The following is a 14,386-nucleotide window of genomic DNA, read 5'->3' as shown; positions in this document are numbered from 1 at the left end:
AGTGCCTTCTCTCTGTTAATTATCTCCTATTCTGTATATGGCTTGCTTTGTACATAGTTGTTTATGTTGTCTTCTCTCTCACCAGATTGTAAGCTCTTTGAGTCCAGAGACTGTCTTTTGTCTCTTCTGTATCTCCATTACTTAGCACAGTGCCTGGCACATAGTAGGCACTTAATAAATGCTTATCGATCTGATTGATTGTCCTTTGGCTTTTTTTCTCTTCCTATTCCCTATATTATTTACTTGATGATCTTATCAGCTCCCATGGGATTCATTTATCATCTCTGTGTTGATGATTATTAGATCTGCTTATCCAACACTTAACTTTTTTCCTGACTCCGTTCTTGTATTTGCAACTCTCTATCGTACATTTCAAATCCATTATGTGCAAAACTGAACTCATATATTTCCCCACAAACCCTCACCCCTTCTCACCTTCCCTGTTATTGTCAAGGGCCCTTAGGGATCATCCTAAACCCCTCACTTACCCCTCCACCATATCCAGATCTATTGCCAAATTCTGTCTATTTTCCCTTACTGACATTCTCATATATGCCCCCTTTTCTACTCTGATGCTGCCACCACTCTGGTTCACGCTCCCATCACCTCACAGCTGAACAACTGCAGTAGGCTGCTGTTGGATTCCTGGCTCAAGTCTCTCCCCATTCCAGTCCTGACCATCCTGCAGTCAAGCTGCCAAAGTGATGTTTTTAAAGCTCAGGGCTGGCCATGTCATCTCCTTATTCAATAAGCTACCTGTCAACTCTAGGATCAACTATAAAATCCTCTGTTTGGCATTCCAGAGCTCTTCAGGTACTTCTTTTCTTTTTGCCTTTTCTTTTGCCTTATACATAGTAAGTACTTAATAAGTAGCCTCTTAATAAATGCTTGTTGACTGTTGATTGCCTGACTGTTCTCAGGCAGCTTATACTCTAATTATGGAAGATGACACATAAAAGAAAGTTTAGTTGAAGAACAGATGGACAGACTGAAACTCTTTAGGGTGCATTGAACTCATAGCCACCAGCTTTGGAACTCATGTCCCAACAGCTTATCTAACACATTATTATTTTCTCTGTAAGGCGTATCACAGCCTTCTTGTACTTAGGAACACTAGACAACACTTAAACACTGCAGTTGAGTCCCCATTTAAATAGGGAAATCACTAACAAAAGCACAAAAATGCAAAAAAGTGGCACTAAATAGACCACAAAAAGGACATTTGTTGACAGTATGAGCGCTGAAACACAGAAAATGCCTTGTTTGATCCCAGGTGGGAACAGTTGCTTTGTCGACTCAGATTTTTCGTGTATGCCCACGAATGAATGTGGAAGTTCTGCAAGTATTGGTTTAGAGATTAAAAATATACTTTAATGAGTAGGTAAAGTCTTAAGAACAGAATCCATGACTAATGAGGATAAACTGTAGTATCATTTGCTCTTCCATTTCTCAATTCATAAGCATCCACTTTTTCCCCACATCTTTGCTATAAGAAAAAGTGCTGCTATATTTTTGTTCACATTTGTCCTTTTAACTCTGTCTTTGTACTCGTGAGGGATATATGATTAGTAGCTTACTAACATTTTATCTACTTTTTGCATTTAGTTCCAAGTTGCTTTCAGTAACGGTTGTATCAGTTCACACCTCTACGAAGAGTGTAACCTCTCCACCATTTATTTTCCTTCTTTCTCATTTTTATCAGTCTGATGGATGTGAGGTGGAACCTCAGAGTTATTTTATTTTTCTCCTTTTATTAGTGATTTGGGACATTTTTTTCCAGGTTGAGAACTATCTATTCATATCCTTTGACCATTTATCTGTTGGGGAGTGGTTTTTGCTTTTATATTATTTTTAATTAATGCTCTATGAATCTTGGATATTACACTTTTATCAGAAATTTGTTGCAGATTTTTAATAGTTAAGTTTCCCTTCTAATTCTACTTGAATTGATGTTGTTTGTGTATCTACTTTCCAGTTTTATGTAATCAGAATTGTCCATTTTATCTCCTGTGAATCCATTCTTTCCTTTGTTTGGTTAAGAATTCTTCCCCTATCCAAAGTTGTGAAAAGTATCTTCCATTCTCCTCTAATTTTTTCATGATATAACCTTTAATATCCACTCATGTATTCATTTAGAAGCTAGTTGATTTTTATGAGGATTTAGTGTCCTTAAGTGTCCCATTAGTAGCATGTTTCAATCAATTGAGCTAAAGGATCTTGTCAGCAGTAAGAAACTTATGACAGTTTTCTGCATGGTAAAAAATAGCCCCTCCTAGTTGTGGAAAAAGCAGTAATTATCAGACACATGAACTATTGATAGACCTGTGAATTGGTTCAAGAATAATGTACAGCCATCTGGAATTTTGCTAAGTAATTAAAATGTACATGCAGCAACATTTCTTGTAGTAGCAAAGAACTAGAACTAAAGTAGATGCCCATCAATTGGGGATAATCACTAAGCAAGTTGTGTAATAAAATGTAATGGAATGTTACTCTAAGAAATTACGAGCATGATGAACGTAGAGAAGTGTGGGGGAAGGCTTAAATCAAGTGTTGGAAAATGAAGTAGAGCAGAACCAGGACCAGGAAAACTATACACAAGGGTGGCAACAAATGGAGAAACCCAGCAAGACTCAACAAAAACGTTACGATTTCTCATTTGATCATTAGCAGCTAGCTAATCCATCCTGATCCAATTTTGCCATCTGGTGGTAAATATGTAGAAGTGTTTGACCAGTTTTCTTCCATCCCCACCCCCACCCTCCCTTTTCTTTTTTCTGCCTGAGGAGGATTATTTACAATGTGTATTTTCCTCTTGAACCTTTTTCTCATTCACTTCCTTCTCTGGAATTTTTTTTTTCTTTCCACACCTATACATTTACTCTCTGTAACTTTCAGTCTCCCAGCTGTTGTTCTTTTTTCTTTCATTTAACCTTTGTCTGCTCACCTCAGGAAAATCTTTTTTTGCCCCCCAACTTTGTGAGCCAAAGTATGATCTCAAATATAATTATGTTAAATTAGAAAAGAACTGGGTACAACTACATCAAGGTGGGTCATCATCAATTGCTAACAAGACCCTTAGGTCATATCATCAAGGAAAAGAAAAGCCATAAGTTTGGAAGTAAAAGGAGACAATTTTTTAAAAGGTCATTAGCTTTTAAAGCTCTGAAGCTGCTTATAAGTAAGTCATCAGAAATTTTGCCAAAGTGCCTTGTACATCTTCTATTCAGCGCTAATAAACCTTTTCCTGAGGCACCTGTATTTAAAAAGTTTTCTTATTCAGTTCTACTGCCTTATTTTCATGTTTAAAATTTTCCGTTTTTTTTCCTCATTCAGAAATCACTTATTAAATATCTGCTATGTCCCACGCACTGTGGATATAAACATACCAAAAACAAACAACTCCCAACAACAAAATAGTACCTAACCTCAAGGAGCTTGCATATTACTTATTTAATATTATTGTCAGTGAAGGCACAATACTTTCCCAAAGATGTTTGCCTCTTTCATAGAGGATGTCCTATGTAGAATCCAAGCGGAGGAAAGATTCCATATCTATGGTGAAGCCTTCTATGTATTATTAATTGTAGATGACAGTGTGCTGATTGTATTATGTTTCAAGACTTAACAGATCTTATTGAAGAACCTCTTTACCACTAGAAAAAAACCAGAATTTAATAATAACTCAAAATACCACATAGAATCAATGGACACAATGCATTTTTTATCCATAAGACAAAGAAAATAGAGATAGAATGAACATTTTTATTTCAAAATAAAATTATAATAAAATTTTTGTATCAATTGAGGTGCCTAGACTTCCCATTGTTAATTATTTTAAAGAGATTGGTCTAAGAAAACTAAATGAAAAACTAAAAAAAACCTAAATGATTATACTGACATGTATTTGGCTAGATAGTCCATTTAGTAAATCGGTACACATATTTGAAACAGGTACTGCATGTGGATAATGAATTTAGCCCAGAATTAAGTAGCAGAAAGAGAAATATAAAGGACATAAGCTCTTTACTATGTGCCAGGCACTGTGCTGAGGAATATAAATATAAGCAAAAGAAGAAAAAAGTACAATCCCTGTTTTTATTAGGGGAAAGCATCACATAAAAGAGGAGTTGGAAATGGGGAGGAAGGATACCCTTAATTTGATGGCAAGAAGAAAACATCCCAAGAGTCCGGAGAAAAGTGAACACAAATGGCCTGGACACTTCCTGAAATGATAGTGCCAAGCGGGAATTTGGCAAACACAGGAAGGGGACTGGGAATAGGGAGGCATCTTCAGGGTGAGAAGGCAGCTGATACCAAGGTGAAAAGATTAGAAGAATCAGTAGCAGAACTGGGAAATTGCATTGAGAAATTGTGGAATAATGTTAGGATCCTAAACTGTTTTCAAGTATAAAGACCATCTTTTAAAAACTTCTTTTGATATTTTTTGTTATGCATATCAAATCAGCAAGCATTTATTAAGTGCCCGCTATGTGTTAGGTACTACTCTGAGTGCTAAGGACTTGAAGAAAGCCCTCTTCTCCTCCCCCCCCAAATTTTTGAAACAGTCCTTCCTTTCAAGGAGCTCATTGTCTAATGGGGGAGACAGCATACAAACAACTATGTACAGATGATGTAAAGGATAAAATGAAGGTAATCTTAGATTGAAGGCATGATGATTAAGGAAGACTGGTAAAAGCTTCTTGCAGAAGGTAGAATTTTAATTGCAACCTGAAGAAGGGCAGAGAACCTAGGAAATAGAAGTGAAGAGGAAGAGAATTCTAGACATGGAGACAGCTAGTGAAAATTTTTGGAGATGGAATGTCTTGTTCTAGGAACAAGGAGGTCATAATCATTGGATTATGATGTAAAAAGTCTGGAAAGATAGAAAGGGGCCAGGTTTTGAAGGACTTTGAATGCCAGAGGTTCATATGTGATCCTGGAGGTATTGGGGAGCTATTAGAGTATATTGAATGGAGGTGACATGGTCAGAACTGTGCTTTAAGAAGAAGGTAGATCACTTTGATAGAGTGGAGGAAGGATAAGACTGGACTCCTAGGCACTAGGGAAAAGGAGAAATTAGGGGCAACTAGGTGGTGCAGTGCGTAGATCACTGGCCCTGGAGTCAGGAGGACCTGAGTTCAAATCTGGCCTCAGACCAAACACCTGACACTTACTAGCTGTGTGACCCCGGGCAAATCACTTAACGCCAACTGACCCCCCCCCAAAAAAAAAGAAAGAAAAGGAGAAATTGAAAATTAGTGAGACAGTGGGGATGAAAGAGTAGGCAGTATTCTAGATAAGACAGGGTGGTATTTGTGTGAAGGGTTTACCTTAACAAGAAGGACCACCTCTTCATGTGAGAGAAGGGTGAAGGAAGGAGATAGAGATAAAGGGCATTGTTGTTGTAGTGTGAAATGATCACTTTTTCAGATTCCCATTAGTTGCTACCTCTAAAAGAGCTATAAATATTTTTTGTATATATTTAGAATCTGTTTTGCTTAGGATTAATCCCCTTAATCTACCTTCTATCTAATTCCTCTTCTTTCCTCTGTCCCCTTTCCCTTCTATTTTCCTGTTGAGTGAAATATATTTCTATACCCAAATCAGTGTGTATGTATGTGTGTGTGTGTGTATTCTTGCCTCCTTTGACCAGTTCAGATGAAAGTAAGGTTGAAATGTCATCTGCTCCCTTCTTTTGCTTTCTTCTCCTTGTTTGTATTGATGTCTATTTGTACACCTTGATTATACGAGACAGTTTTTTCTAATCTTCCTTCCCCTTCTCCCTACCTATCCCCCAGAGTATTTATAATAGATCCTCTCCCAGGTCTTGTCTAATTAGACTCCTTTATGACCCCTGAGGATGATAGAGTTCAGAGGGGACACATGTATAATCTCCTAATATTTGAATGTAGGCATTTTATTCTTTTTTAATCACTATTGTTTATTCATGTTTATCTTTTTATGTTTCTCTTAAAAAATTTAAAAACTGAAAGTTGAACTTAAGTTTGAACTCTAATTTTTCTATGAATCTCTGGTCTTTTCAAAGGAATGCTTAGATGTATTTTATTGTTATTATTTATTATTATTTTTTATTAAAGGTAAAATTTTCTACCTGTAGCATTATAGTCATCATTGTTACATAAGTTATTCTTGGCTGTAAACCTATATCCTTTTTCTTCAAGAATATCACATCCCAAGTTCTCTATTCTTTTATGGCTGTGGCTGCCAAATCTTTTGTAATCCTAACTGTGGCTCCTCAGTACTTCATTCTGACCCTTTGCAGTATTTCTTTGACATGGTTGCTTGCGATGTTCCTTCAAGTTTTCATTTTGGAGTTTCTTTCAGTAGGTAACTAGTACATTCTATTTCCACTTTGCTCTCTGGTTATAAGATCAGAGCAGTTTCCTTTTAGGATTTCTTGCAGTAGGATCTCAGCTCTTTTTTTGATCATGGCATTCAGGTATTCCAATGATTCCTAATTTTTTTTCCCTCCTTCGTCTATTTTCCAGGTCAGTTGTTTTTGCTATCTGATACCTTACATTTTCTTCTATTTATTTATTCCTGTGACTTAGAAATGTTTCTTATTGTCAACTCTTTTGGTAGGATTATCTTTTTGTTTGCTTATTCTTCCATTCTGGCTCGTGATTTTGAGCTCTGTGTTAGGGCTGCACTCTGCTGTACTTTTGGAAGGGAAGTCTAGTCTGGTCCTGTTGCTCTTTCTTGGGGCAGTGACTCTTGTGTTATTCCAGGATCTCAGGACAGTCTGGGGGGGTCTGCAACCTTTCAGTGTTTTCAGAATGGTCTGATCCAGGTCAAAGTCTGACTGCTGTATGCCCCTTTCTTCTCTCCAGCTCTGTAAATTCCTGACTTGGGCTTGGGTCTGAGCAAGAAGAAAATGCTTCTGGATTCAGTCTCTATGAGTTTCTATGGAAAGCTGATTTGGTTCACGGTCACAGAATTACAGGGTCTCTTCTGTAGGCTGAGTTAGATGCTGGAACTAAGACTCCATTCTGTTCTTGAGGTCTGAGGGCTTCTCTTTGCTTCTGAACTTCCTTTTTTTTTTTTTAAAGTATATAGTCCAGGACCTCCCTCCCCAATACCACTAACTCTGGACACAGCTTCCCTTCTCAGACTGCCCTGGATCTGTGACTCAGAACTAGGAAGGAAGTAGGTGACAAAGTTGCCAGTTGACACCTGGCCCTGATAATGGGTCTGAAACCTTCCCTTCCCCAGGTGTGCAGCCTCTCCTTGGGTGCTAGAGTGAGTGCTCCAAGTGCATCATGCTCCTGACCCATGCCCTGTGTCCACAGATCTCCCTTCCCTTCTCAACCTTTCCTGGCAGACCTGGTGTGGGAAAAATGACTTGCTGTGACTTTTTCTTGAATTTGTCCGTAAGGATTCAGCCTGGTGTGTTTTCTGTATCTGTTTGGAGGAAGTTTTTGGGTGGAACCTTGCTATATTTCTTCCTGCTACTCTTCCATTTTGGTTCCACCTTCTTTCATATGATAGTTAATAGTTGTTTGTTTATATCCTTTGGCCATTTATCTAATTGAAGATGGCTCTTGGTTTTATATAGTTCTGTTACTTCCTCATGTGTCTTGGATATCCTGCCCTTATCAGAGATGATTGATGTAATAATTTCTCTATCTACAGCTTCCATTCTTATATTAACTATATGAATTTTGTTAGTGCTAAAATTTTTAGTTTTGTGTATTTGAAATCATTCATCTTTGAGATTGTCTCTATCTCTTGTTTGGCTAAGGTATTTGACTTGGTTCTCATCTAGATTTTTTATAATGTGATGACCTTAAAATTAAAAAATCAGCCTGTACAGTAATAAGCAATTAAAATAAAAAGAATAGAATAGATAGAAAGAAAACTTTATAATAAATATGATGAAACTTTATCTAAAAACATGTGGAGCTTTTAAGAAATCATAATAGTTAACTTCTAGTACATAAAAATAGTCAAAGAATGTGAATAGTTTTCAAAAGAGGAAACAAATTGTTCATTATCACTTGGAAAATCATACTTTGAGGTACTAACTGAAGTTGAGAATTTGCTGCTGGAATTAACTACAAATCTTGTTGGAGAGCAATTTGAAAGTTTGCACTAAGTTACAAAAAATAGTCATGCCCCTATAGATTCCATTTTGGAGAATACCAATCAAATGAAAGGGTCAAATGAAATGATATTTGTAAAGTGCTTAGTACAGGGCCTGGCATCTTGTAGGTGCTATATGTAAATGTTTATTACCTTCCCCTGCATTCTCTGAAAATGTGGTTAAGAAGAGCTGTTCTAAAATCTTCATAGCAATGTTATTTGTAATTGCAAAAAATCTGGGAAGCAACTTAAATGTCCAGCAATAGGGAAATGTCGTTAAACAAATGATATGTTAATCGTTTGGAATATTATAATACAATTAAGACCAACAAGTGTGAAGAATATAAAGAAATATGTAAAATCTTTATGAAATAATGCAAATTGAATAACACAGAACTAGAAGAATATAGTGTACATTAAATGTAGTCATTTGAGGGAAAGTGAATGGGAACAAATGAACTGTGATGAAGACTTAGAGGGAATGGTAGAAATGATGTTACGCTACTCATGCATTTAAATTAGTGCTAATGTAAATAGTTATTAAGTAAGTTTAGTTCTTTGTATTGATGTTCAATACTATGTTTCTAATAAAACATTAATTTTTTAAAAATGGGCTAGTCATTTGGGAAGGGCAAGAATAATGGGTAGCTGTCAGTATAGTCATAGGCTGCTGCTAATTGACCACCTTAATATCAGATACTCAGTATTCCATTCTGATTCTGCCTTTCTCCTAAGATCTCCTTCCCAGCACAGGGGTGTAAGGGGGTGCTGATACATCTGCTGCAGCTCCAAATGTAGGAGTGCACAGCTGGTGGAGAGGATGGGGCAGCAGGATTAGAGAGAAAGTATATATTGGTGGTGAGCCCAGAGAAAAGTTCAATGGTTCTTAGCAAGCAGGCTGCAATGGGAATAGAAGGAACCTATTCATTTCTCATTTGATGTCTATCCTTGTTAAATGTTTTCACATTTAGCTTTTGACATAGTCAGTACTTTAGATACAACTTTGTTTTGTTCTTGTTTTACAGTATCAGATATTTTTTCAAAGCTTAACATGTGATTGGAAATCTGTTATTTTTAGGTTGACAGTGACATAACCTTCATGTTCTCTAATCATTTGCTTTAAGAACATTTTTTTTAAAAATAAGGGCCTATCTACATTTATGACTTAACTTTTTCTGAGACTGGATTTCCTTTGAATCTGTGTATAAAGATTGATAGGATGGGACTGGATCTGTGTTTTCACTGGTGTTGGAAACTTGTGATGAGGAAACCCCTATACTACACTGCAAATTCCAACTCATTCCATTATACCCCCCTCTTATTTCATGAAAGTTAATTATTAAGGTGGTGCTTTATGGCTTGCTCAATATCCAGGATTTCCACTATTTCCCTATTTGAAAGTCAAGATAGCATTTTTGTCTTTTTGCTGCCAAACCATAGTTCTTATGATTTTTCTTTAAAGTTTTTTTTGCCAGTTTTTAAAAATAAACTTTTATTAATAGCTTTTTGTTTTGTATCACTTTTATTCTTACAACAAAGAATAAAAAAGTGTGACAAAACTATCTGCCACATCAAAAAAGTTTGACATTATATGTAGTGTTGCAGAAGCTCTGCAAAATTCTTAGTGGGATTCCGAATCAAGATGGCCAACTTAAGAAAATGAGCCAGTTATCTTGGGATCCTCTTTCCCTTTCCAGCTATCTTCCAGAGTCTCCATAGATTATTCCGTACTTTCTCTCACCACTCATTTCATCAAAACATCCTTTTCTCTAACTTTTCAATTTCTGGATATGAGTAGAGGTGTTCTATGATTGCTCAAACATTACTTACAGTCTTTCAGCACCCTAGGATGTGATTCATGAGTCTCTTAATTATTGGGCTATTCTCATTGGAAGGACAATTATAAAATATTTTTCAGTATCATTATTATAATTAAAGTTTTCATAATAAGTCTAAATCAATTCTGGATCACACAAGATCGGATTTTAGAACCTATCCTATATTAGCCCATTATCATTCATATAATGTTTGCAAAGGAATTTTGAAGAAGACATTCTTATTATTTTTCAATTCTGTTGAAACCCCAAAACAAGCTCTAGGTGATTATATGAGGATATTTTTGAGGAGAACAGGGCAGAGAACCTATTATAATCAGGAACTTAGTAATTGATTTTTTTCCCTCCGCTTATTTGTATAAGTACTACACATGCATTACATTTTTAGATTGTGTTCTGGTATATTGGAATACCTTAATTATGCTTTTTGATTTTTCATGAGTTTTTTCCTAACTTGTTTAGATGATTTCACAATGAAATTAATGCCAATATGAATGTTTTACTAGTTTTGGATTTATAATTATTTTATTTATATTTTGGTTCAACATATAAATATTGGAACAACAAAAAATGTTGACCTGAAAATATAATTATTTCATTTATTTTTATAATTTCCATTACAGAACTATAGCTTAAAAAAACAAAACCAAACCCTGCAAACTCCAACTTTGGGCTTTTAGATCATTATGAAAAAGATAAATTGGGAAAATTGGGTTTTAGAGAGATAGATAACTAAAATACTGTCCAGCTGTTGTGCTATTTAGAGAAAGTTTGTACACTGACCTTAAGAACCAACAGTTGGGGAGGTGTTTGCCTCATTAAGATATAAAACATAGGATTCTTGGAGTACTTGTTAATTAATAAGAGGTGGTTTTGGTGAAATGTAATGGATTCTGAAGGTAGAGCCAAGAAATCTGAGTTTGAATCCTAACTCTGACACTTATTTACCATGTGACTGTAAGCAAGTCGTTTAATTACCTGATTTTCAGCTTCTCAATCTATAGAACATTGATAATGGTGATAGTTGTGTAGAAAGATCTTTGTGAGCTTTTGAGCTTAGGTAAAAATAAGTTATTGGGATGAGAGTTGATCGGGAAGCCTTGTGTAATAGCAAAGTATATAGAAGCACAAAGGGAGCATTCTCCCAGGAATTGTGTAAACAGACCCGTATGAATTTGTGTTTTTCCACAGAGTTCTTAGTTATTTTGCAGTAGGAGGAAGGAAAAAAATTGGGTGAGGAGTGGGGAGTGAGATGGGAGGCTGTTGAGAATATTCTGTGTTTGAGATCAAGTAATAATTATACCTCTTTCTAGTGTGTAATATTAGCACATTGACTCTATGAGAATGAAGACTACTTATGTGCTACGATGGGAAAAAGATTCTAGATTTGGAGTTCAGAGGATCTGTTTTGAATTCTAGGACTACCACGTTGCTACTTGTACTGCTGTGTGGCCTCAGTTTCCATACTTTTAACACGAGGCGGTTGGACCAGATGGCTTCTGAGTCTAAGATCTCACTCTTCCTGATTGAAGGGCCACAAGGCTTGGCAGATAGAGTGGATTCCACCTCTGACAGTATTAGTATGTGACCGACCACAGGCTATCAGTCAGCAAGCACTTAAGGGCCTACTGTGTTCCAGCAGACAGTGTTAGGTGCTAGGAAGGCAAAGACAAAAAGGGCAACAATCCCTCCTCTCACCTTGGATTCTATCCAAGGAGTCAATGTGAACAAATACAAGTATGTACAAATATATTAATCTGTGTTCCTAATCCTACTAGAGCCAGCGAAGATCCTTCTTTACTCAATTTAGCAGACTTGACCACATTTTAGAAAACTCGGTTTTCTTGAATTCTTTTCAGAGGTGCAGTAGCTTTTCATCTCTTCTTTGTGCAAGGCTATTAAAATCTGTTAAAATTAATTTGTCAACAAAGTAGCTTTCGTTATATAGTGTTCTGCTTATTTGTAAGAAAAATAATTTTATGTATTGGTCCATCTTTCTGAATATTCTGTAGTTAAAACATTTTAGTTTTTCTAGTGAGCATGAAACATTCAAGAAACAATAAAGAAGGTTCTTTATTTTTTGTAATTAAATTGATGTTAATGTGTCTGAATATTTGTAAATTTCATCTTGCTTTAGACCTATTCATTTTTTCAATGTGTATTTTTAGGCTGTTAGCTTGCATAACTTTTTTTAGGTTGTATGCCTTTTGTACTTCATTTCTCACTGTAAAATATGCTTTATTATTAAACCTGGCCTTATATGATCTTGAGTTCTTTTCTTCCATGTTGGTAAAGGTAGTTAATGTTAATATATGTGCAATAACTGCTAAATGGAAATAATTTTTTAAATGAAATCTTGTTTTATATTTTCAGAGTGCCCATTTGGCCATGATTGACACCTTAATGATGGCTTATACCGTAGAAATGGTCAGTATAGAGAAAGTAATTGCTTGTGCTCAGCAGTATTCAACATTCTTTCAAGCAACTGATCTACCCTATGACATTGAGGATGCTGTCATGTATTGGATAAATAAGGTAGGACCATACATGTTTTATGCTGGCATTATCATTCAAAGCATTTGAGAAAAGATGAGATGTAGATTCATACTGAGAGGAAAGCTATGATTTTATTGATATGTGGCACTTCCTTCACTGATGTACATCTTAATCTTAGTGCAGTAGTTTTGAAATTTCATGTAGCAGTACCACCGCCTGCTTTAAAAAAACAAACCAACCAACCAAAACCCTTCACTTTGTAAAATAATTTAGTCAAATAATTTGTGTTACAGAAACAATCTAGATATGGTAGCAGATTGCCATAAATATTTGATATATGACAGTTCAAATTTGACCTCATTTGCGCTTACTGTATTCCATTTCAATAGAAATTAATTTGCCATGATAGTCTTAGCTGTTGATTTTTATTCAAACTTTTTATTTTAAAAAGTAGATGCTTGGGAGTTATAACATTAAAAATAGTCAGTAATTTTGACCATCACTTTGCTTCCCTCTCAGTACTCCATCCAGTGTAACATTATTTGGAAAATTCTGCCTTGATGAGTTTTTGTGGCCCACCTCAAAACTCATGAATCCTCTGGGGATGAGCCTCTCAGGCCTTTGTTATGTTGGAACCTCAGAGAGTCTTCTGTTGCCAGGCCTATATATGAAGCCATTACAATAGGGGTTCTTAACCTGGGGTGTACTAACTTATTTTTAAACTGATAACTACATTTCAGTATAAGTGGTTTCCTTTGTAATTCTTTGTATTTTATTTTGTGCAGACATTCTGAAAAAGGGGATCCGTAGGCTTTCACAGACTTCCAGATAGATCCATGCAAGAGTGTGCTTGAGCCAGTTCATAGCAACTTGTGAGGCCCAGTTGTTCAGTTTTCAGTGTGATCATTTACACCTCAGAAACTGGCAAATGTTACAAATCATGAGTTGATGTGTTTTTTGTTGATGGTCTGTACTTAAGAAAATATTGGGGCAGCTAGGTGGCACAGTGGATGGAGTACCAGCCCTGGATTCCAGAGGACCTGAGTTCAAATGTGGCTTCAGACACATAACACTTACTAGCTGTGTGACCCTGGGCAAGTCACTTAACCCCATTGCCTAGCTGCCGCTGTGCGCACGCGCCGCGCGCCCCCCCCCCAGTTGATAATGTAGATTAAACTTTTAAAAGTATGTCATGGGTTTTTGGAGAACTAGTTGTTAAACATTTACCAGCGCAAACCTAGGTCTATGACACAACAGTAGTTCAAAATAAGCTGCCTTACAGCTTGTGGAAAACTGGCCTGAGCTTGCACTCTATTGGCATGGTCTTCAAGAAGTCAGGTTTATGCCATGATAAGATATCACTGTAGGATCATAGCGGAGAAAAGGTTTGAGGCCCATCACATACAAGTGAAATAATGGATCAAGTTACAGTGTTGTTTTCTTGTTAAAGTGAAATTTAAAATAATGGAAATGTAATTAAATATTCTCACGCTAGTTAAGACTTTTGATCACTTGTTATAAAGTTTAAATCTGTCCAAAGATAGTCGATTTACTGGTATTAAATTTAAGCACTGGCATCCTTTAATGCGTATCAATCAAACATTCAGCCCTTTCTATTTAAACAGCACTTATTAAAGTTTGCTTCAAGGTGCCCCAGGAATAAAAAGATGATACCGAAATTCCATACCCCTAAAGAGTTCACATTAAATCATGGGCATACAATATGTACACAGCTAAGTAATTATAAAGTATATACAAAATAGCTTGGGGATATGGGATAGGTGGGAAAGACTTAACAACTCATAACAACAAAATTTTAGAGGAACCTCAGGTTCCACCTTGGACCAGAATCCTTGCCATATAAGTCATTTAGGCTCTACTTTAAAACCTCTAGTGTTGGAAAACTCAATATTTCTTGGGGCAACTCAATTACTTATTCAGTTAAGTCG

The 14,386-nt window shown here is 36.1% G+C and overlaps 1 protein-coding gene across 4 annotated transcripts in view; it reads left to right on the top strand.

Moving 5' to 3' along the window:
• CAMSAP2 (calmodulin regulated spectrin associated protein family member 2) overlaps positions 1–14,386 on the top strand; it is a 152,723-nt gene that overhangs the window by 58,412 nt on the left and 79,925 nt on the right. For all 4 annotated transcript variants that reach the window (XM_021002984.2, XM_021002983.2, XM_021002982.2 and 1 more), the window contains exon 3: positions 12,315–12,476. In XM_021002984.2, the coding sequence (XP_020858643.1) occupies positions 12,315–12,476 (162 nt within the window). The remainder of the gene's footprint in view (positions 1–12,314; positions 12,477–14,386) is intronic.

This window comes from Phascolarctos cinereus, unplaced genomic scaffold, assembly GCF_003287225.1.
Source record: "Phascolarctos cinereus isolate Bilbo 61053 unplaced genomic scaffold, phaCin_HiC Scaffold_5;HRSCAF=322, whole genome shotgun sequence".
NCBI lineage: Eukaryota > Metazoa > Chordata > Mammalia > Diprotodontia > Phascolarctidae > Phascolarctos > Phascolarctos cinereus.
The sequence above is the reverse complement of the archived record's forward strand: the minus strand, read 5'-3'. Positions and strand labels throughout refer to the sequence as shown.